Source organism: Oncorhynchus mykiss, chromosome 6 (genome assembly GCF_013265735.2).
Source record: "Oncorhynchus mykiss isolate Arlee chromosome 6, USDA_OmykA_1.1, whole genome shotgun sequence".
Classification (NCBI taxonomy): Eukaryota; Metazoa; Chordata; class Actinopteri; order Salmoniformes; family Salmonidae; genus Oncorhynchus; species Oncorhynchus mykiss.
Window position 1 is genome coordinate 18,990,604 of NC_048570.1, and position 24,904 is coordinate 19,015,507.

The window sequence follows — 24,904 nt, forward strand, 5'->3', positions numbered from 1 at the left end:
TCGAGTTATAAACAATATTCAATAATTAATAACGTTGTAAATTATTTAACAACATATATTATCATATCCAATTGTGGAAGTTTGTTTTCTAAAAGTTGAAAGGATAACTTTTCATCTGGTCTACCACTTCATTCCATAGGAACAAATGTTGCATTGTAATCCAGATAACTAGCCACTGAAGTCTGGTTTGTGTTTGATGGTTTCTGATTGTGGATAATGAAGACATGACATGCCATTATTTTTTATAGCAGCAGGGACCAACAGACAATTTTCTCCATCTTCTCGTGGAAGATGTGAAACAGGTGAATATTGTGAAACTACATTTTGTGTGGGTTATGTCTACACTATTTTGCGTGTGGACATATTGAGTTTCAATTACTCAGGTGTGTGTGTGTTTTTGTGTAGACCCATATACCTAAAGGATACAGAGTCTCCCTCATAGATGTGGGGCAGGTAATCGAGTATCTGATAGGAGGAGCCTATCGGAGCACATACACACGGAAACACTTCCGGGCACACTATAACCTCCTATATGCCCATTGCAAGGTAAGAGACCATGGTCACGTTTCAGGATGACTATTTTTCATTTGCCTGCTAAATCTCACAGCGCCTGGGTAGGTGTTTAACATATTGTAGGCCTATCAGCTGACCACATCATATGATATAGCAATATGAAGCCTGACTACATAGTCAATGACATGGCACGCAGCCATTGGATGATACCTGGACCACGACTGCAAAGTTGTCTAAAACGCAGCCCATGTTAGATTTCTGTATACAGTCAGAGCAAGAGATCACCTTTGGGCCCTCAAGCATTTCTGTTACCATTAATATAGCAGTTTTTCTCTTTTGAGTTGTTGTTGTTGTCTTGTTTTTGTTTAGACATTTTACCTTGTTAAATACGCCTTTGTGTACTCTGCACTGATTTAAGTGACCATCATTTCCAGGAGACTGGACGGGATAGTTCAGGACCCCTTAACAAAAAGAGGAGGGCAGACTGCACCCTGCGCCCGCACCAAAGCCCAAACAGTAGTCCTTCAAGGCCACCCTTCTTCCGCACTGCTCAGCCCTATAAACGCAAGGTCTGTGAAAGATATGGGACCAGCCAAAACAACTCTGTGACAGAACTAACATGTCTTACAAATGAGAGGTCTTTTAAAGACACTTGTCTCCACTTACACACTGAAACACAAACACACAGGCTTTTGATAGCTAGTACTGTATATTGTGTGGCTACAAATTCCCCTTGTACATTAGTGTTCTAATTGGCTGGCTGCCTCTCCCCTCCCTCCTCTCTCTCCTCTATCTCTACAGGAAAGATCCATGGTGCTCAGGGACCTGAAGGTGGCCCAGCAGCAGAGCTCCGAGCTGGGTGACTCTCCACTGTTTGTTTACAACTTCAATGACCTGTTTGTGTGGGCTGTGCTGCAGAGGCGGCAGCAGATGGCGCTGTTCCTGTGGCAGCACGGGGAGGAGGCCATGGCCCGGGCTACAGTGGCCTGTAAACTGTACCGTGCCATGGCCTACGAGTTTCGGCAGAGTAACATGGATGACACCACAGGGGAGCAGCTCAAAACCTACTCTATGTCAGTGTTTCCTCGTAAACATCAAACGTGTTGTGTAGTAGTAGTGTCGAGAGTTTGGGACTATAATCTTGTATCTACAAAAAGATTCTGAGATAATTGGCTTTAATGTTCTGAAGACTCATTGATTTGAATGGTGGAAGGGATTTTTTATCTTGTATATTTTTGAGCTTAACAGCATGAATTGGAGTATTTAGATTACTGTATAGGTAGAGAACATTGAACAGAACAAGGCTATGTCAATACATATATATATATTTTTTTTAAATGCAGATCGAACCTTATAGTCCCAAACTCTCTGTGTGCCTCTGGGATTTTGTGTATGTTGTTTCAGCAGAGTGAACTTTTGTGGTTGTGTGTGTATATTACTATGTTTTTGAGTGTATGTTTTCCGGTCGGTGTTTCTTAATGTTGGTGTGTTGTGGCATGGATGGCTGTAGGGACTTTGGTCAGCTGGCGGTGGACGTGCTGGACCGTGCCTTCAGACAGAACGAGCGCATGGCCATGAAACTGCTGACTTCGGAGATGGAGGCCTGGAGCCACTTCACCTGTCTGCAGATGGCTGTGTCCTCCCGGCTCCGCCCCTTCGTCTCCCACTCCTGCACCCAGATGCTGCTCACCGACCTGTGGACCGGCCGCCTCAACATGAGGAAGAACTCCTGGTTTAAGGTCAGGCTCTCAAAGTCCTTTTGCCTCAGGGGGAAAATTGTCTTCACAGAGATCCGGAGAGCAACCCTGTATTGCCTTTCCGTCAAAATCTGTGTGCCGCACTTACTAAGACAACTTACTTCTAAGACAACTTACCAAGACAACGTACTAAGGCAACTTACTAAGACGACTTACTTCTAAGACGACTTACTTCTAAGACAACTTACTTCTAAGACAACTTACCAAGACAACGTACTAAGGCAACTTACTAAGACAACTTACTTCTAAGACGACTTACTTCTAAGATAAGATACCAAGACGACTTACTTCTAAGATAAGATACCAAGACGACTTACTTCTAAGATAAGATACCAAGACGACTTTCTAAGACGACTTACTAAGACAACTTACTTCAAAGACAACTTACTTCAAAGACAACTTACTTCAAAGACAACTTACTTCAAAGACAACTTACTTCAAAGACAACTTACTTCAAAGACAACTTACTTCAAAGACAACTTACTTCAAAGACAACTTACTTCAAAGACAACTTACTTCAAAGACAACTTTCTAAGACAACTTACTAAGGCGACTTACTAAGACAACTTACTTCAAAGACAACTTACTTCAAAGACAACTTACTTCAAAGACAACTTACTTCAAAGACAACTTACTTTTAAGACAACTTACTTCTAAGATGACTTACTAAGACGACTTACTAAGGCCACTTACTAAGGCCACTTACTTATAAGACAACTTACTTATAAGACAACTTACCAAGACAACTTACCAAGGCGACTTACTTCTAAGATAACTTACTAAGACGACTTACTAAGGCGACTTACTTCTAAGACAACTTACCTCTAAGACGACTTACTTCTAAGACGACTTACTTCTAAGATGACTTACTAAGATGACTTACTAAGACGGCTTACCAAGACAACTTACCAAGACGACTTACTAAGACGACTTACTAAGGCATCTTACTACTAAGACAACTTACTAAGACAACTTACTAAGGTGACTTACTAAGGCATCTTACTACTAAGACAACTTATTTCTAAGACAACTTACCTCTAAGACAACTTACTTCTAAGGCGACTTACTTCTAAGACGACTTACTAAGACGACTTACTTCTAAGGCCACTTACTTCTAAGGCCACTTACTTCTAAGGCCACTTACTTCTAAGACAACTTACCTCTAAGACAACTTACTTCTAAGACGACTTACTAAGGCGACTTACTTCTAAGGCCACTTACTTCTAAGGCCATTTACTTCTAAGGCCACTTACTTCTAAGGCCACTTACTTCTAAGACCACTTACTTCTAAGATAACTTACCTCTAAGACAACTTACTTCTAAGACGACTTACTAAGGCGACTTACTAAGACGACTTACTTCTAAGACGACTTACTAAGACGACTTACCAAGACGACTTACTAAGGTGACTTACTAAGACGACTTACTACTAAGATAACTTACTAAGACAACTTACTAAGGTGACTTACTAAGGCATCTTACTACTAAGATAACTTACTAAGGCGACTTACCAAGATGACTTACTAAGGTGACTTACTACTAAGACAACTTACTAAGGCTACTTACTACTAAGACAACTTACTAAGGCGACTTACTAAGACAACTTACTAAGACAACCGCGGATCGCATTAAAACATGGGCTGTATCGGGCCCAAGTCCCACCAGTTTGAGTGTTTAAAGGTTCTGAAAAGCAGAGCCAGTGCACCTGAGTGTTTTTCCATGCTAAGATTGATTGACAGCATGAATAACCAGTAGTTGAAGTGAATTTTTAGTCTATTAATGTCAGCCGATGTTATGCTGTTCCAGCAGTTACCCATCAGATTAGACTTGTGTTTATGTGTCTGAATCTTATTCCCTGGGTGTGTGTTAGATCATCCTGAGCATCCTCATGCCCCCTGCCATCCTGCTATTGGAGTTTAAGAGCCAGGCAGAGATGTCCCATGTCCCCCAGTCCCAGGAGGCTTTGCAGTTTGGTTGGGACACGGGAAGACCAGAGGCAGCCCAGGAGGGGGGGCATACGGTAGTTAAGGTTCCAAAATGTACACCATACACCAGTCTCCCAGAATGTCAGTCCTTCCTGTTCCTGTCTGTCATGGTTGTTCTAATCTCAGTTTGATGCTAATGTTGATACCAGGGTCGTATTTATTAGGAACAAAATAGTAGAAAATGGACTGAAACAGGGAGGGACTTTGCTCATTTTTGATTTCCGTTGCAAAACTTTTTCTGTTGGGTGCTCTAATGAACATGACCCTGATGTCTTGGCTCTCTGAAGGATGGCCAGGATGCGGAGAAGGGATCAGCGTGGTGGGAGAGTTGCTCAGCCCCCGAAGCTGACACAATCACACCTGTTACCACCCAGTGTTTCTTCTGGACCACGAGGCTGTACGATTTCTACACCGCTCCTGTCGTCAAGTTCTGGTTCCACACGGTGAGCTAGCAGCATGCACTCATAATACTCTTCTAAGCCTCAGGACATGCATATTATATAAAGAGGGACCTTCTTTTGTTGAAAATATTTCTCAGTCTGAAACGATTGACTGGGATTAGACTTACAGTGCCTTGCGAAAGTATTCGGCCCCCTTGAACTTTGCGACCTTTTGCCACATTTCAGGCTTCAAACATAAAGATATAAAACTGTATTTTTTTGTGAAGAATCAACAACAAGTGGGACACAATCCTGAAGTGGAACGACATTTATTGGATATTTCAAACTTATTTAACAAATCAAAAACTGAAAAATTGGGCGTGCAAAATTATTCAGCCCCTTTACTTTCAGTGCAGCAAACTCTCTCCAGAAGTTCAGTGAGGATCTCTGAATGATCCAATGTTGACCTAAATGACTAATGATGATAAATACAATCCACCTGTGTGTAATCAAGTCTCCGTATAAATGCACCTGCACTGTGATAGTCTCAGAGGTCCGTTAAAAGCGCAGAGAGCATCATGAAGAACAAGGAACACACCTGGCAGGTCCGAGATACTGTTGTGAAGAAGTTTAAAGCCGGATTTGGATACAAAAAGATTTCCCAAGCTTTAAACATCCCAAGGAGCACTGTGCAAGCGATAATATTGAAATGGAAGGAGTATCAGACCACTGCAAATCTACCAAGACCTGGCCGTCCCTCTAAACTTTCAGCTCATACAAGGAGAAGACTGATCAGAGATGCAGCCAAGAGGCCCATGATCACTCTGGATGAATTGCAGAGATCTACAGCTGAGGTGGGAGACTCTGTCCATAGGACAACAATCAGTCGTATATTGCACAAATCTGGCCTTTATGGAAGAGTGGCAAGAAGAAAGCCATTTCTTAAAGATATCCATGAAAAGTGTTGTTTAAAGTTTGCCACAAGCCACCTGGGAGACACACCAAACATGTGGAAGAAGGTGCTCTGGTCAGATGAAACCAAAATTGAACTTTTTGGCAACAATGCAAAACGTTATGTTTGGCGTAAAAGCAACACAGCTCATCACACTGAACACACCATCCCCACTGTCAAACATGGTGGTGGCAGCATCATGGTTTGGGCCTGCTTTTCTTCAGCAGGGACAGGGAAGATGGTTAAAATTGATGGGAAGATGGATGGAGCCAAATACAGGACCATTCTGGAAGAAAACCTGATGGAGTCTGCAAAAGACCTGAGACTGGGACGGAGATTTGTCTTCCAACAAGACAATGATGCAAAATCTACAATGGAATGGTTCAAAAATAAACATATCCAGGTGTTAGAATGGCCAAGTCAAAGTCCAGACCTGAATCCAATTGAGAATTTGTGGAAAGAACTGAAAACTGCTGTTCACAAATGCTCTCCATCCAACCTCACTGAGCTCGAGCTGTTTTGCAAGGAGGAATGGGAAAAAATGTCAGTCTCTCGATGTGCAAAACTGATAGAGACATACCCCAAGCGACTTACAGCTGTAATCGCAGCAAAAGGTGGCACTACAAAGTATTAACTTAAGGGGGCTGAATAATTTTGCACGCCCAATTTTTCAGTTTTTGATTTGTTAAAAAAGTTTGAAATATCCAATAAATGTCGTTCCACTTCATGATTGTGTCCCACTTGTTGTTGATTCTTCACAGAAAAATACAGTTTTATATCTTTATGTTTGAAGCCTGAAATGTGGCAAAAGGTCGCAAAGTTCAAGGGGCCGAATACTTTCGCAAGGCACTGTAGATCCCTTCTTCATTGTTCTCACTCTTGTCCATGTGTCTGATGCTGTTTGACTGTGTGTGGTCTAGATGTCCTACCTGGCCTTTCTCATGCTGTTCTCCTACACTGTTCTGGTAAAGATGGAGGACCGGCCCAGCACTCAGGAGTGGCTGGTCATTGCGTATATTATATCCACTGCTGTGGAGAAAACAAGAGAGGTGAGTGTTGTTATGAGTGTAGTTTAATTGTTAGCACACAGTTAGGCAACACACTCCCAGGATACACTTCCACGCTCCATTCCCAGGTGGCAGCACTTACAGGGTCAAGGGCATGTGCTATGCTAAGCCTTATTAACCCCACGGGTGGAAGAATCGAGAGATAATTAGTGTGCAAGCTTGCAGAGCCGGTGGCCATGTGGCTTTTGGTTTTGGGTTGAGTCCTTCATTTTGGACATATCCTTTTTTTAAATGTGTGTGTGTGTGTATGTATATATATATATATATATATATATATATATATATATATATATATATATATATATATACTGTATGTGTATATACATAAATATGGGTGTATATACATACAGTTTAAGTCGGAAGTTTCCATACGCTTTTTAATATATTTATATAATATATAGTCTATATAAAGGAAGAGAAGCTTAGGCCTATATATATATATAAATACACAGTTGAAGTCAGAAGTTTCCATACACTTAGGTTGGAGTCATTAAAACTCGTTTTTTAACCACTCCACAAATTTCTTGTTAACAAACTATAGTTTTGGCAAGTCAGTTAGGACATATACTTTGTGCATGACACAAGTAATTTTGCCACAATTGTTTATAGACAGATTATTTAACTGAAATTCACTTTATCACAATTCCAGTGGGTCAGAAGTTTACATACACTAAGTTGACTGTGCCTTTAATTAAACAGCTTGGAAAATTCCAGAAAAGGATGTCATGGCTTTGGAAGCTTCTGATTGGCTAATTGACATCAATTGAGTCAAATGGAGCTGTACCTGTGGATGTATTTCAAGGCCTACCTTCAAACTCAGTGCCTCTTTGCTTGACATCATGGGGAAAAAAAAAAATCAGCCAAGACCTCAGAAAAACAATTGTAGACCTCCACAGGTCTGGTTCATCCTTGGGAGCAATTTCCAAACACCTGAAGGTACCACGTTCATCTCTACAAACAATAGTACGCAAGTATAAACACCATGGGACCACGCAGCCGTCATACCGCTCAGGAAGGAGACGCGTTCTGTCTCCTAGAGATTAACGTACTTTGGTGCGAAAAGTGCAAATCAATCTCAGAACAACAGCAAAGGACCTTGTGAAGATGCTGGAGGAAGCAAGTACAAAAGTATCTATATCCACAGTAAAACGAGTCCTTTATCGCCATAACCTGAAAGGCCGCTCAGCAAAGAAGAAGGCACTGCTCCAAAACAGCCATAAAAAGCAAGACTACGGTTTGCAACTGCACATGGGGACAAAGATCATACTTTTTGGAGAAATGTCCTCTGGTCTGATGAAACAAAAATAGAACTGTATGGCCATAATGACCATCGTTATGGTTGGAGGGAAAAGGGGGAGGCTTGCAAGCTGAAGAACACCATCACAACCGTGAAGAACGGGGTTGGCAGCATCATGTTGTGGGGGTGCTTTGCTGCAGGAGGGACTGGTGCACTTCACAAAATAGATGGCATCATGAGGTAAGAATATTATGTGGGTATATTGAAGCAACATCTCAAGACATCAGTCAGGCAGGAAGTTAAAGCTTGCTCACAAATGGGTCTTCCAAATAGACAATGATCACAAGCATACTTCCAAAGTTGTGGCAAAATGGCCTAAGGACAACAAAGTCAGGCTATTGGAGTGGCCATCACACAGCCCTGCCCTCAATCCTGTCAAATCTGTGGGCAGAACTGAAAAAACGTGTGCGAGCAAGGAGCCCTACAAACCTGACTCAGTTACACCAGCTCTGCCCAAAATTCACCCAACTTATTCTGGGAAGCGGGTAGAAGGGTACCCGAAACGTTTGACCCAAGTTAAACAATTTCAAGGCGATGCTACCAAATACTAATTGAGTGTATGTAAACCTCTGACCCACTGGGAATGTGATGAAAGAAATAAAAGCTGAAATAAATAATTCTCTCTACTATTATTCTGACATTTCACATTCTTAAAATAAAGTGGTGATGCTAACTGACCTAAGACAGGGAATTTTTACTTTACTCAGATTAAATGTCAGGAATTGTGAAAAACTGAGTTTAAATGCATTTGGCTAAACTTCCGACCTTAACTGTATGTGTTTTTTTTTGCTGACAAATAAAAATCAATCAGTCCAAACTGTGCAGCAGTAATTTGAATGGAAAGAGACATCTGTTGCAAAACTTTAAAAAGTGAAGAGATATTCAGAGACCAAACCTTCAATAATGGGTAGGCCTAAGGTATAATGATAATGAAGTGCCCGAAGTCCATGTTCTTTTTATTGGTTGTGTGTTGCATTGGCACAGAAACCTGTTGGTGAAAAATGTGTTGTGTATATTTTCTAAAATTATAAATATGGAATCAATATGTTGAAATCCGATTCCCCTAGCTGATCATTGTCTGCAACCACCTCAGATCATTAAGTAATATAACAGGCATGGAGAGTGAGCTCGTCTGTGGTGGTCGGTGAACCCTCAACCTTCTGGCCTGTAGCCCTGCGTGGCATCGACTGTGCCACAAAATAAGTGGCAGTTATTGTTATTTGTGGTCTTAAACATTATTTTGAGTTAATTCAATGAGAGGGATGTTGTTCAGGGTCATGTGAAAATATTTTTAAAATTGGGGAGGTAGGTGCATTTTCTTTTCTGACACCTTGAGTTGGACCAGCCCCCCACACACACCCCAGACCTGTAAATGTTGATCTGTCCCTTGGAATGCAGTACTTGAACTTGACTCGAGAGTTGACCTGTTCTACTTGGGACTCAACTTGAATCTTGGACCTTGTGACCTGAGATTTACTTGTGACTCAAATAATTGTGACTTGGTCCCACCTCTGGTACCCACAGTCTGAATACAACGTCCACTAGATAGCAGTAGGACAATTTCTCTTTGCCGCTAGAAACCAGTTGTGTCTGGTTTGGGTGGTGAGTCATTATGCCAAGAAATGGCAGAACGGATTTTCAAGGCTGACATCATAAAATGACCTTAGGGCTTTCAAAAATAAGACCCAGAGAAGTGAGGAAACTTCAAACTTATTTTCCTATTGTAAACAATGAGCTAGATAAATGGCACGTGTGGAGGATGCATATGAGGTAATGTGGATGGAGAAGGAATTTCATTGCTTTACAATTATTATTATTTTTTAATGTAACCTTTTTAACTATTCAAGTCAGTTAAGAACAAATTCTTATTTACAATGATGGCCTAGGAATAGTGGGTTAACTGCCTTGTTCGGGGGAAGAACGACAGATTTATACCTTTGTCAGCTTGGGGATTCGATCTAGCAACCTTTTGGTTACTGGCCCAGCGCTCTAACCACTAGGCTACCTGCCGCCCCAATGACCATCATTTGTACCCTTTCCATGCATACTAAATGTTTGCACTTTGTGAATTTGATGAAAATCACCATAGCGCATGATTTATGGCTTTTATGGAGGGGTGCTGGGATCAAGATTTCCAAAAAGACAAGGACTGTGGCTTTCAAATAATATTTCACTTTCAATGGGGGGTGGTACAGGGTCCACAACAACCACTCAGAGTTGAACAGGATGACAGGAGCTTCACAAAAAAATCTCCATATCGTCTTGCTCACTGCTCTTCTAGAAAAAGAATGACCATTCTGCACGTCACTACCCATAAATATACTGTACGTTCACTGAATAACTCAGTGGTCATTATCTCACCATCTTACCATAAAGTAATACTATTATACTTCAACTTACCATCAAGCATGTGAGAATCACAATAATAACCAATCACACTGCCAGTCATTATTCATACCATAGAGATCATATACAATTACTTAGTTAATTAGTGTTCTAATTCCTAATTCTATGATTTATACAGTATGTTTTATGGCATTACAGGATGCTAGAGGTTGCCATGGGAGACACCCTTTAGGCAACTCACAAACATGTCCACAGTAGCCTAATTTTACTGAAATACTTTGATCATCATAGCTGCCTCTGACACGACATACAGCTAGCTATACTACATGGAGATCGACATAATATTGTTACTGTGTTGTGCAAAATAGCCAGCAATAAGGCTATCATCTGTTAATACAGTACTAGGCTAGTAACAAACACTAACAACAGTGCTTTCTTCACCAATGGCATTGAATTAAACTAAATGTATGTATACTGGCTGTATATGTATATTTTAAATGGTTAACTAATTTAAATAATGTGGGTTGTGACTACTTATTAGGTGTTCATGTCAGTGCCGAGGAAACCCAGTCAAAAGCTGAAGGTGTGGTTTGGAGAGTACTGGAATGTGACTGACTTCCTGGCCATCGTCCTCTTCCTGGTGGGGCTGGGGCTACGCTGGGACAGCGGGTCCTACCGGACTGCCGGGCGGATCACCTACTGCCTGGACATCATCTTCTGGTATGTTCGGGTGCTGGACCTGCTGGCCGTCAACCAGCATGCCGGGGCCTACCTCACCATGATCACCAAGATGGTGAGTAAAGCCATGTGCCTTTCCTTCCTTGGGCTAACACCTAGAGTGAGTATGACATGGCATGCTATGGGCCCTGGTCAAAAGTGATGCACATTTTGATAAGTTGATTCAGGTTTGTTAGTGCTGGGTTGGAGCAAAAATGTGCACCATTGTGTGCCCCCTAGTGCTGGGATAGAACACTGACTGATCATATCTTAATTTATACAAACAAAATGGAGTCATATTTTTATTTTCTGTGTTCTCTACCCATCTGCTCAGACTAGTAACATGTTCTACATTGTGGTGATGATGGCGATTGTGCTGCTGAGTTTCGGCGTGTCCAGGAAGGCCATCTTGTCTCCAGACGAAGCTCTGTCATGGAGCCTGCTCAGAGATGTAGTCAACCAGCCGTACTGGATGATGTTTGGAGAAGTGTACGCAGGCGAAATAGACAGTGAGTAACCAGTGACGAGTCACAGTAGTGGCTCAATTGGTTGGCGCTGCTTGCAACACCAGAGCTGTGTAGGTAGAGTCCTGCATGGGCAACAGTCTATGGGAATAGGGTGTTATTTGAGACATCGCTTGTGTGTTTGTGGCAGCCTGTGCAGGTGACACGCCGTGTGTCCCCGGTGCCTTCCTCACCCCCTTCCTCCAGGCCGTCTACCTCTTCTTCCAGTACATCATCATGGTCAACATCCTCATTGCCTTCTTCAAGTAGGGACTCTCTATCAAAATAATTAATTGTATTTTTATTATGTGTGTCTCTGCCTGATTGTGTCTTTATGTTTTATGTACAAATGGGTTTTGCAGCTTCTCTGAGTGCTGGACTGTTTCTTATGGATCCTTTTTGACAGCAATGTCTACTTTGACATGAGGTCCATATCCAATAAGCTGTGGAAGTACAACCGCTACCGTTACATCATGACCTATCAGGAGAAGCCGTGGCTGCCCCCGCCCCTCATCATCCTGAGTCACATGACCCTGTGTGTGACTGCCATTTACCAGAAACACAGAGGCTTGTCCGAGCAGGAGACGGACTCCTGTGGGCTTAGTGAGTGTGTGTGGGCGTGGGCGTGGATGCGTTTATTTCTTGATGAAACACCATTAAAAGTAGGATTTAGCTTTAGCCTACTACACTGTGTTTCTATGACAGTATTGATTCACAACATTTCAATGTGGTGGAAAAGTAGATTGTAGATTGTGTGTTGGAAAAATGTAATCTCTTTCTCCCTCTGTCAGAGCTTTACCTGGGCCAAGAGGAGCTGAAGAGGCTGCATGAGTTTGAGGAGAGGTGTTTGGTGTCGTATTTCCACGAGAAAAACCAAGATGTTCTCTGCAGCCAGATAAACAGGGTACGAGCCACTGCAGAAAGGTGAGACTGGGACTTAGAAAGAGTGTCACAATAGCCGTTGAGACTTTTTCTTTGTGATTCACCTGAATATCTGTCTATGTCCTTTACCTGACAGGGCTGAGGAGATGGGTGTGGTTATGGGCGAGGTGTCGGACAGGGTCCACTTCATCCAGGATACCCTGCAGGTGTTGGACAGCCAGCTGGGTCAGCTGCAGGACCTGTCCGCCCTGGCCGTGGACACTCTCACCCTCCTATCGGCCTCCGATAGCCTGCAGCAGGAGGAGGCCCGCCTAGGCCACTGTCGGCCAATCACCACCTCCCGTCACCATGTTCCCCACAGCTGGACCCTCCCCCACGGAGGTGGAGGCAGTGTTGACATCATGCCCTGCCACACCCCTAGGGCCTACCGCAGCACACCACCCTCCCTGCTGTGGGGCCACACCTCCTCCCGCAGCCAACGCCCGTCACTGGAGTGGCACACTGGGGCCTGGGGGGGCGGCGACCATGGAGGGCAGGGGGCTGGTGAGTCGTGTGTGCCTTCCCGCTGTGGCTCTCCTCCGTACCCTTCGGCCTTGGCTATAGACAGTTCTCTGGAACCCCCGCACGGCAAACCCAGGGTCTGCTGTGACCCTGAGATGTCCATGGAAAAGGAAGGGGAGGAGTTTGGGAAGTCCTTTGATGTGAATGTGTCCAGGGCCTCTAGTCATGCCTTCCTGTTGTCGGACACCCAGGATGAGAGAGGCTGTGGGGCCAGGGGTTTGGTGAACCCCGCCTTCTGTAAGGACGACGACCCTGGGGCAGTTCACTCCAGACGGGGCCAGTGGGGCAGGAAGCGTCCTCACCGGTGGGCGGGTCTGTCCAGGGACCGGCCCTACAGTCACAGCCGCTCTCTCTCCTCTAGCATGGAGAACATGGCTCTCTCTGGTGTCCCCCTGAGCCAGCTACGAGCCTCCTTCCCCGCTCTCGATTGCCTGTCGGAGGGGGGAAGATTCACAGCTGACATACCCCTTGGCTGCAGTAAAAGCAGAGGTACTCTACCACCGTCTTATGCCATGTTCTCTGAAAATGTTTTGGCCCTGAGCAAATTTCATGTCTGCTGAGCACTGAAAATGTTGTGCAACTTCCGCGTGCGTTTACTGTGAACACTGATGCTGTACCCGCTTTAAGTTACACTTTCAGACTACAGTGACTATTTGATCATAATGTAGGCCTACCAGAGTGGCCTACCATCAAAAACAATGGAGAAAATGCATCCCATAACATTTAAACATGGAAATAGCTGTTCTATCATTCAGCCAACACTTGCAGCAAATCTGTGCTCAGTGTAGGCCTACATTGCATTAGACATTTGAAAAAAAAACATGCAGGGCTTGACATTAACCTGTTTATCCAGGTGACTGAAAATGTTGTGTTGTTTGATGCAAGAAACCACTTTGCAAAAAAATATATATATACACTTGAAGTAGGAAGTTTACAAATATATTTAAACTCAGTTTTTCACAATTCCTGACATTTAATCCTGGTAAAAATGTCCTGTCTTAGGTCAGTTAGGATCACCACTTTATTTTAAAATGTCAGAACAATAGTAGAGAGAATGATTTATTTCAGCTTTTATTTATTTTATCACATTCCCAGTGGGTCAGAAGTTCACATACACTCAATTAGTATTTGGTAGCATTGCCTTGAAATTGTTTAACTTGGGTCAAACGTTTCGGGTAGCCTTCCACAAGCTTCCCACAATAAGTTGGGTGGATTTTGGCCCATTCCTCCTGACAGAGCTGGTGTAACTGAGTCAGGTTGGTAAGGCGTCCTTGCTCACACACGCTTTTTCAGTTCTGCCCACAAATCTTCTATAGGATAGAGGTCAGGTCTTTGTGATGGTCACTCCAATAACTTGACTTTGTTGTCCTTAAGCCATTTTGCCACAACATTGGAAGTATGCTTAGGGTCATTGTCCATTTGGAAGACCCATTTGCGACCAAGCTTTAACTGATGTCTTGAGATATTGCTTCAATATATCCACATAATTTTCCTGCCTCATGATGCCATCTATTTTTGCAAGCCTCTTCCTTTTTCCTCCAACCATAACAATGGTAATTATAGCCAAACAGTTCTATTTTTGTTTCATCAGACCAGAGGACATTTCTCCAAAAAGTATGATCTTTGCAAACCGTAGTCTGGCTTTTGTATGGCGGTTCTGGAGCAGTGGCTTCTTCTTTGCTGAGCGGCCTTTCAGGTTATGTCGATATAGGACTCGTTTTACTGTGGATATAGATACTTTTATACCTGTTTCCTTCAGCATCTTCACAAGGTTTTGCTGTTTTTCTGGGATTGATTTTCACTTTTCGCATCAAAGTGCATTCATCTCTAGGATACAGAACGCATCTCCTTCCTGAGCGGTATGACGGCTGCGTGTTTATACTTTTTACTTGATTTTTTTTCTCCCCATGATGTCAAGCAAAGAGGCACTGAGTTTGAAGGTAGGCCTTGAAATACATCCACAGGTACACCGCCAATTGACTCAAATTATGTCAATTAGCCTATCAGAAGCTCCTAAAGCCATGATACAATTTTCTGGAATTTTCCAAGCTGTTAAAAGGCACAGTCAACTTAGTGTATGTTAACTTCTGACCCACTGGAATTGTGATACAGTGAATTGCTGGCATAATCTGTCTGAAAACAATTGCTGGCAAAATGACTTGTGTCATGCACGAAGTAGATGTCCTAACCGACTTGCCAAAACTATAGTTTGTTAACAAGAAATTTGTGGATTGGTTGAAAAACAAGTTTTAATGACCCCAACCTAAGTGTATGTAAACTTCCGACTTCAACTGTATCTATATTAATTATTATTCCCATACCATTATTACAGAGAATCAGACAAATTATGCTACCCTCTGCCTATTGGCTACTTAGCTTATTTAAGCCTGTCTCAAAATATAACACTGCTCCTTTAAGACAAAAAAACTCCTTACCTGACTCGCTTTTCAAAGATGTCTCGAACTGTACACTTTTTGTGCTCTTGTAGGAAGAAATCACTCCCTTACTGCTGGCTACAATTGATCTAAAACAATAATAGTGACTAATACTGACAATATTAGTGACTAATAACTCACTAATGAGCAAAGGATATGAACAAATGTGCACACATGGCTACATGCAGCTCTCGCTTTGATCTCAAAACAATTGCATCTATTCACGACCGCTCATGCTGTAAATACAGTCCAGTTCAATGTGGATTGCATAAATCCATGTATGGCAATGGTCTAGTTGCATATAATTGCATATAGGCCTACTTCAGCTCTGATTAGTTATGTCACACTGTGTGGAGTGTAGAGTATGGTCTGAGTCGTGCTGAGTCATGCCTGTCAATACAATAGAATCTTACACTGATGCGTTTTACCTATGACAAAATCTCTTGCATATTAAGTTTTGTATTTTGCATTGAAAGTGGCTAATATTGCGTTGATTAGGTCACAATAGGTCACAATAGGGAAACGTTAGTAGCGTTAATAAATGGGAAAAGGAGGCGACGTTGACATCATTCCCTGCCACAGCCCAAGGCCTACCGCAGCACCCCACCCTCCCTGCTGTGGGGCCACACCTCCTCCTGTAGCCAACCCCATCACTGGAGTGGGAAAATGTTGATAGTGTAAAGTAAGGGGGAAAACTCTAAAAAGTTTAATGGAGTTCAATCTTGTGCTTCTATGCGTGGGCTGAGATGAATTCTGCACGTCAGTCCCGGGGGCACAGTTTAGAGGGAACATTGCTCTTATGCTTGGTTAGCATTAGCAACAACATACATACAAGGCTCAGTAATATTTTTTTCGTCCTCACATTTGTATTATACACTGCTCAAAAAAATAAAGGGAACACTTAAACAACACAATGTAACTCCAAGTCAATCACACTTCTGTGAAATCAAACTGTCCACTTAGGAAGCAACACTGATTGACAATACATTTCACATGCTGTTGTGCAAATGGAATAGACAACAGGTGGAAATTATAGGCAATTAGCAAGACACCCCCAATAAAGGAGTGGTTCTGCAGGTGGGGACCACAGACCACTTTTCAGTTCCTGTGCTTCCTGGCTAATGTTTTGGTCACTTTTGAATGCTGGCGGTGCTTTCACTCTAGTGGTAGCATGAGACGGAGTCTACAACCCACACAAGTGGCTCAGGTAGTGCAGCTCATCCAGGATGGCACATCAATGCGAGCTGTGGCAAGAAGGTTTGCTGTGTCTGTCAGCGTAGTGTCAAGAGCATGGAGGCGCTACCAGTAGACAGGCCAGTACATCAGGAGATGTGGAGGAGGCCGTAGGAGGGCAACAATCCAGCAGCAGGACCGCTACCTCCGCCTTTGTGCAAGGAGGAGCAGGAGGAGCACTGCCAGAGCCCTGCAAAATTACCTCCAACAGGCCACAAATGTGCATGTGTCTGCTCAAACGGTCAGAAACAGACTCCATGAGGGTGGTATGAGGGCCCGACGTCCACAGGTGGGGGTTGTGCTTACAGCCCAACACCGTGCAGGACGTTTTTCATTTGCCAGAGAACACCAAGATTGGCAAATTCGCCACTGGCGCCCTGTGCTCTTCACAGATGAAAGCAGGTTCACACTGAGCACATGTGACAGTCTGGAGACACCGTGGAGAACGTTCTGCTGCCTGCAACATCCTCCAGCATGACCGGTTTAGCGGTGGGTCAGTCATGGTGTGGGGTGGCATTTCTTTGGGGGGCCGCACAGCCCTCCATGTGCTCGCCAGAGGTAGCCTGACTGCCATTAGGTACCGAGATGAGATCCTCAGACCCCTTGTGAGACCATATGCTGGTGCGGTTGGCCCTGGGTTCCTCCTAATGCAAGACAATTCTAGACCTCATGTGGCTGGAGTGTGTCAGCAGTTCCTGCAAAAGGAAGGCATTAATGCTATGGACTGGCCCGCCCGTTCCCCAGACCTGAATCCAATTGAGCACATCTGGGACATCATGTCTCGCTCCATCCACCAATGCTTTAGTCCAGGTCTGGGAGGAGATCCCTCAGGAGACCATCCGCCACCTCATCAGGAGCATGCCCAGGCGTTGTAGGGAGGTCATACAGGCACGTGGAGGCCACACACACTACTGAGCCTCATTTTGACTTGTTTTAAGGACATTACATCAAAGTTGGATAAGCCTGTAGTGTGGTTTTCCACTTTAATTTTGAGTGTGACTCCAAATCCAGACCTCCATGGGTTGATTGATTTCCATTGATAATTTTTGTGTGATTTTGTGGTCAGCACATTCAACTATGTAAAGAAAAAAAGTATTTAATAAGAATATTTCATTCATTCAGATCTAGGATGTGTTATTTTAGTGTTCCCTTTATTATTTTTTTAGCAGTGTATATCATATATCCATGTACGAGTACAAATACCAATAAGGTAAAACATTCCATGACACTAATCAGTTTCCCAATGTATCTCAAGAGATTCTACCTGTCCTGGTTGTGTTTTGCAGAGTGGTCCAACTGGTTTGATCTGGCAGTGACCTCAGGGAGCAGAGAGAGGTGTCAGGGCAGGAAGACAGTCAAGATCCTGGAGGAGAGTTCTTCAGACGCTGTAAGACAGACAGTAGACAAACAGATAGACCGGCACTAGACAGACAGTAGACAAACAGATAGACCGACACTAGACAGACACTAGACAGACAGTAGACAGACACTAGACAGACACTAGACAGACAGTAGACAGACACTAGACAGACAGACCCCTGAACACTGTTCAAACTGTATCTGCCATTTACTACTAGGTCCTGCATGGTGCCACAGTCTAACAGAGCTGTAGCTATTTACAACAGTACACGTAAAGCTGTGTTTAGTCTGTGTATACCGATTGATTTGAGATTACCCTTCATTGACCACTCTGCTCTCAGGGGAAAGAGGTGGACTCATACCTCTCCGACGTGTGCAGAAAGAGGAGGCGCAGGGGAGGAGAGCCTGTGTGCTGGTCTGCCTCTGCCAGCCCCAACCCTCTCAGTATGTACGCATAGAGAAAGAAAGAGGGCAGACCTATCTTTGCCATTGATCAATTCTGTTCACCATCTCACCTTCTCGTGTCGATATTGTTTCAGATTCTGAACCCATGGATTCGTTGCAGAAAGTAGCTTTTTCACGTCAGGTAAGATTTTATCTTGTGTTGTAAGTATAAGTAGTTATGTTTTGTCAATATAAAGATGTTAAGTAAAAATAGAGGAAAAGGTACCAGAACCATATATAAAGATGTGTGGAGATTTATACTGTATATAGAGATCTCTCTAGAAATAGTCCGAGAGCCAGCGAAAAAATGTCCACTCTTGGGTGGCAAAGGTTTAAGAGTCTTGTCTTTGTCTCCCCATTCCTATGAACACATTGACATGATGCCCACTCCAAAAGAGTAGCTTTGTACAGTTGAAGTTGGAAGTTTACATACACTTAGGTTAAAACTCGTTTTTCAACCACTCTACAAATTCCTTGTTAACAAGCTATAGTTTTGGCAAGTCGGTTAGGACATCTACTTTGTGCATGACACAAGTAATTTTTCCAACAATCGTTTAAAGACAGATTATTTCACTGTATCACAATTCCAGTGGGTCAGATGTTTACGTACACTAAGTTGACTGTGCATTTAAACAGCTTGGAAAATTCCAGAAAATTATGTCATGGTTTTAGAAGCTTCTGATAGGCTAATTGACATCATTTGAGTCCATTGGAGGTGTACCTGTGGATGTATTTCAAGACCTACCTTCAAACTCAGTGCCTCTTTGCTTGACATCATGGGAAAATCAAAAGAAATCAGCGAAGACCTCACACAAGTCTGGTTCATCTTTGGGAGCAATTTCCAAACGCCTGAAGGTACCGTGTTCATCTGTACAAACAATAGTACACAGAGATAAACACCATGGGACCGCTCAGCCGTCATACCGTTCAGGAAGGAGATGCGTTCTGTCTCCTAGAGATGAACGTACTTTGGTGCGAAGATGCTGGATGCTGGAGTAAACGGGTACAAAAGTATCTATATCAACAGTAAAATGAGTCCTATATTGACATAACCTGAAAGGCCGCTCAGTAAGGAAGAAGCCACTGCTTCAAAACTGCCATAAAAAAGCCAGACTACGGTTTGCAACTGCACATGGGGACAAAGATCATACTTTTTGGAGAAATGTCCTCTGGTCGGATGAAACAAAAATAGAGCTGTTTGACCATAATTACCATTGTTATGTTTGGAGGAAAAAGGGGATGCTTGCAAGCTGAAGAACACCATCCCAACCGTGAAGCACGGGGTTGGCAGCATCATGTTGTGGGGGTGCTTTGCTGCAGGAGGGACTGGTGCACTTCACAAAATAGATGGCATCATTTGCGAGGAAAATTATGTGGATATATTGAAGCAACATCTCAAGACAATTATTCAGGAAGTTAAAGCTTGGTCGCAAATGGGTCTTCCAAATGGACTATGACCCCAAGCATACTTCCAAAATGGTTTAAGGACAACAAAGTCAATGTATTGGAGTGGCCATCACACATCCACGACTCTCTGAGGTCATTAAAGATCCCATGGAATTTATCGTAAGAGTAGGGGTGTTAACCCCGGTGTCCTGGCTAAATTCCCGATCTGGCCCTCAAACCATCACGGTCACCTAATAATCCCCAGTTTACAATTGGCTCATTCATCCCCCTCCTCTCCCCTCATTCCTCAGGGTGTTGCTGCAAATGAGAACGTGTTCTCAGTCAACTTAACTGGTAAAATAACTGATAAATAAAATAAAAAATCCCTGACCTCAATCAAATAGAAATTTTGTGGGCAGAACTGAAAAAGCGTGTGCGAGCAAGGAGGCCTTACCAACCTGACTCAGTTACACCAGCTCTGTCAGGAGGAATGGGCCACAATGCACCCAACTTATTGTGGGAAGCTTGTGCAAGGCTACCCAAAACCTTTGACCCAAGTTAAACAATTTAAAGGCAATGCTACCAAATACTAAAACTTCTGACCCACTGGGAATGTAATGAAAGAAATAAAAGCTAAAATATCATTCTCTCTACTATCATTCTGACATGACACATTCTTAAAATAAAGTGGCGATCCTAACTGAACTAAGACAGGGGATTTTTACTCAGTGAAAAACTGAGTTTAAATGTATTTGGCTAAGGTGTATGTAAACTTCTGACTTCAACTGTAAGTTTAAAGGTGTGATAAACATACACAGCTACTCTTTTGGAGTCGGTATCATATCAATGTGTTTTGTTGTATGGGAGTCTATGCAATAAGATGTTTGCAGGCTGATAAAGGAATGTTGAGACAAGTTGAAATGGTCACATGCTCTTTGAAAATGAATACATCAAACAGCAATGGAACATTCTATTGGGTGGATCTCATCTTAAAAACATAGTATTTTGTACAATTTTGCCATCATATCAAATGATTTACCTAGACTGCCTGAAATTCAGAGCCATTCAGAAATTCAGAGCCGAATCATATGGTTGAATTCAAATATACAAATATATTAAAATCATAATAACAGTCAGTTACTGGCAGCAATTCCTACAGAATGGAAGAAAAAGTTAAGGGAAAGAAAAGATAAACTCTTTGTTTGTGGACCTCATATTAAAACCTCTTAAGGATCCGCCCCTTTTTTTCAATTTTCGCCTAAAATGACATACCCAAATCTAACTGCCTGTAGCTTAGGCATTGAAGCAAGGATATGCATATTCTTGGTACCATTAGAAAGGAAACACTGAAGTTTATGGAAAGGTGAAAGGAATGTAGGAGAATATAACACTTTAGATCTGGTAAAAGATAATACAAAGGAAAAACCAACCTTTTTTATTGGTTTTGTTTTTGTGCCATCATCTTTGAAATGCAAGAGAAGCAGCATAATTAATTATTCTAGCCCAGGCGCAATTTAGACACTCTACGTGCAAAGTTTTAGATTGATCCAGTGAACTCTTGCATATCAATTCAAAATGTTGTATCAAGATTGACAAAATGTGCCTAATTGGTTTATTAATACATTTTCAAGTTCATAATTGTGCACTCTCCTCAAACAATAGCATGGTATTCTTTCACTCTCATAGCTACTGTAAATTGGACAGTGCAGTTAGATTAACAAGAATTTAAGCTTTCTGCCCATATCAGATATGTCTTTGTCCTGGGATTTTTTGTTTGTTTCTTACAACCTCATGCTAATCACATTAGCTTACGTTAGCTCAACCGTCCGGCGGACGGGACACCGATCCTGTTCTCACAGATGGTTAACTAGAGTTCAAATCATTGAAGACGTACCATTTTCAGTTGGAAAACAACAAATTGGATGCCATCCTACATAAATCCCACTCTTTCTGGGAAGTGTAGTGATACTCCCATTCCTTCGAAACAGCTTTTTGGTGTTTCAAATATGAGGTATCGAAGAATGGGTTGTGGAAGTGGAGGATTTGTTACATATTTTCTGGTATTGTCCCATAGTTGCTAACTTTTGGGCAAAAGTACAAGAGTGGTTACTCTGTTTTACATAATTTTATGATATCTCCACAAAAGGTTATATTGGGTGACTTAATGTCACGTTCTGACCTTAGTTCCTTTGTTTTGTCTTTGTTTATATGGTCAGGGTGTGAGTTGGGGTGGGCAGTCTATGTTTGTTTTTCTATGTTTGGTTTCTGTGTACGGCCTAGTATGGTTCTCAATCAGAGACAGGTGTCGTTAGTTGTCTCTGATTGAGAATCATACTTAGGTAGCCTGGGTTTCAGTTTTGGGTTGTGGGTGTTTGTCTTCCGTGTCAGTGTTTGTCGCCACACGGGACTGTTTCGTTCATTTCACGTTTATTGTTTTTGTATTTCGTAGTGTTCAGTTTATGTTTTAAACTAAACATTATGGACACTTACCACGCTGCGTTTTGGTCCTCCGATCCTTCTCGCTTCTCCTCCTCAGAAGAGGAGCACGAGGTTCGTAACACTTAAGTTACAGATGCAACACGATATACAATCTCTTGATTCTGATGGGTAAAGTTTTCATTTTTAAAACTCAGAAAACAAATGTTAGTTTTGGATTATTAAAAAAATAACAGTCAAACACTATTATACACTAGTAGGATTGATTGCAAAAGAAAGCAGGAGGTCTCAAGATTTTACTGATAAGTGGGACCAAATAACACTTCAAGGTATGGGCCTGATTTCATAGACTACGGAAAGGTGCTCCGAATCTCCAGTCATATAACAATTAAAATATTATTATTTTTGTAGTTCTATTTTCAAATCTTCTTGTTTATGTTCTTTTATAGTTTGTTAGTGTAATTAGTTGTTTATTTGCCATTTGTGTCTCCACCACACCGAGGTAGTGGGCTGAAGTGGGTGGGGTGTTCTGTTGGAGGTGTGTCGGGGGGTCCGGGGGTCCATGAAACTTTAGCTACAACTTCCCTATTGTGGGATGGTTATTTCTAACAACTGTCAATGGTATTACACTGAGTGCACAAAACATTAGGAACACCTGTCCCTTCCATGACATCTATACCAGGCGGTGTGAGAGGAAGGCCGGAAAATCTTTAAAGATTCCAACCACCCAAGTCATAGACTGTTCTCTCTGCTTTCACACATCAAGCGGTACCGGTTTATCAAGTCTGACACCAACAGGCTCTTGAACAGCTTCTATACCCAAGCAATAAGACTGATAAATAGATAACAAAATAGCTTCACAGGCTGTATGAGTTAACCTTGTATCCTTATTGACCTTATATTTTTAGTTTTGCACTGTCTCTATGCACACTCACTGGGCCCTACACACTCACTGGGCCCTACACACTCACTGGGCCCTAAAGACTCACTGGGCCCTACACACTCGCTGGGCCCTACACACTCGCTGGGCCCTACGCACTCGCTGGGCCCTACACACTCACTGGGCTCTACACACTCACTGGGCTCTACACACTCGCTGGGCCCTACACACTCGCTGGGCCCTACACACTCGCTGGGCCCTACACACTCGCTGGGCCCTACACACTCGCTGGGCCCTACACACTCAGTCGGCCCTACACACTCGCTGGGCCCTACAAACTCACACTCACTCCATCATCTGCTCACTCACACATAATATGCACATACATTTATACTGACTCCACACATACACATACACACGCACACTCACTCACATACAAGCTGCTGCTACTCTGTTTATCTTACGTTCTGTTGCCTAGTCCCCTTTCCCCTATACATATCTACCTCCATCGCTCCAGTATCCCTGTCACCTTACCTCTATACATATCTACCTCCATCACACCAGTATCCCTGTCACCTTACCTCTATACATATCTACCTCCATCACTCCAGTATCCCTGTCACCTTTCCCCTATACATATCTACCTCCATCACTCCAGTATCCCTGTCACCTTTCCCCTATACATATCTACCTCCATCGCTCCATTTTCCCTGTCACCTTTCCCCTATACATATCTACCTCCATCACACCAGTATCCCTACACATGCAAATATGGTGTTGGAACTGACCCTGTATGTAGTATGCTTTCTTCTCTAAATTGTTGTGTTTTTCATATTTTTTCTCATATGTTTTTTTCTAATATTACATTGCTATTAATTATTGCATTGTTGGGTTTTGAGTTTGCAAGAAAGGCATTTCACTGTACTTGTGCATATGACATTGAAACTTCAACTTGAAACAGATTGACCAGGTGAATCCAGATGAAAGCAATGATCCCTTATTGATGTCACTTGTTAAATCCACTTCAATCAGTGTCGATTATTTTTAAGCCTTGAGACAATTGAGAAATGGATTGTGTGCCGTTCAGAGGTTGAATTGTCAAGACAAAATATTGACGTGCCTTTGAACAGGGTATGGTAGTAGGTGCCAGGTGCACCAATGTGATTGTGTCAAGAACTGCAACGCTGCTGGGTTTTTCACGCTCAACAGTTTCCTGTGTGTCTCGAGAATGGTCCACCACCCAAAGGACATCCAGCCGACTTGACACGACTGTGGGAAGCATTGGAGTCAACATGGGCCATCATCCCTGTGGAACGCTTTCGACACCTTGTAGAGACCATGTCCTGACAAATTCAGAGGGTAAAGGGGGTACAACTCAATATTAGGATGGTGGTCCTAATGTTTTGGAGTTATCATCGGGTGGGTACCATGTGATAATAGAGTTATGTATGACCTTTGCCCCCCAAAGGTGGGCCTATAGGGATGTCATTACCATTCCTATTGTTCCATATTAATGTGTTGTACTATGAAGTTAATAACATATGAAATTGCCTTAGTTTCAGAAGATTCTTCCCAGATAATACAAAATTACATTTCATACCCTCAATCCTGTTGGCCCAACTAACCGGATAGGGGTCATAGCATTTAATGTAGCTACCTCCAATCTGTGGGTATATCAAAATGAAAATCATCATTAGAATTTGCCACCCCAAAGTGGACAAATATGTGAAATGTGGCCTGCTGACCCATGGAGTAATAATAGGTTAAAGTG

General features: G+C 42.7%; 1 protein-coding gene across 4 annotated transcripts in view; it reads left to right on the forward strand.

The window, feature by feature from the left end:
- The window catches only part of LOC110525400 (transient receptor potential cation channel subfamily M member 6), a 47,153-nt gene that overhangs the window by 14,836 nt on the left and 7,413 nt on the right, over nt 1–24,904 (forward strand). For 3 of the 4 annotated variants that reach the window (XM_021605469.2, XM_036979539.1, XM_036979541.1), the window contains exons 13-29: nt 249–302; nt 406–546; nt 948–1,082; nt 1,315–1,586; nt 2,024–2,252; nt 4,141–4,290; nt 4,543–4,698; nt 6,508–6,636; nt 10,839–11,090; nt 11,349–11,523; nt 11,669–11,783; nt 11,924–12,120; nt 12,309–12,441; nt 12,536–13,449; nt 17,915–18,015; nt 18,329–18,431; nt 18,527–18,573. In XM_021605469.2, the coding sequence (XP_021461144.2) occupies nt 249–302; nt 406–546; nt 948–1,082; nt 1,315–1,586; nt 2,024–2,252; nt 4,141–4,290; nt 4,543–4,698; nt 6,508–6,636; nt 10,839–11,090; nt 11,349–11,523; nt 11,669–11,783; nt 11,924–12,120; nt 12,309–12,441; nt 12,536–13,449; nt 17,915–18,015; nt 18,329–18,431; nt 18,527–18,573 (3,303 nt within the window). The remainder of the gene's footprint in view (nt 1–248; nt 303–405; nt 547–947; nt 1,083–1,314; nt 1,587–2,023; nt 2,253–4,140; nt 4,291–4,542; nt 4,699–6,507; nt 6,637–10,838; nt 11,091–11,348; nt 11,524–11,668; nt 11,784–11,923; nt 12,121–12,308; nt 12,442–12,535; nt 13,450–17,914; nt 18,016–18,328; nt 18,432–18,526; nt 18,574–24,904) is intronic. The other variant, XM_036979540.1, reaches the window with a different exon arrangement.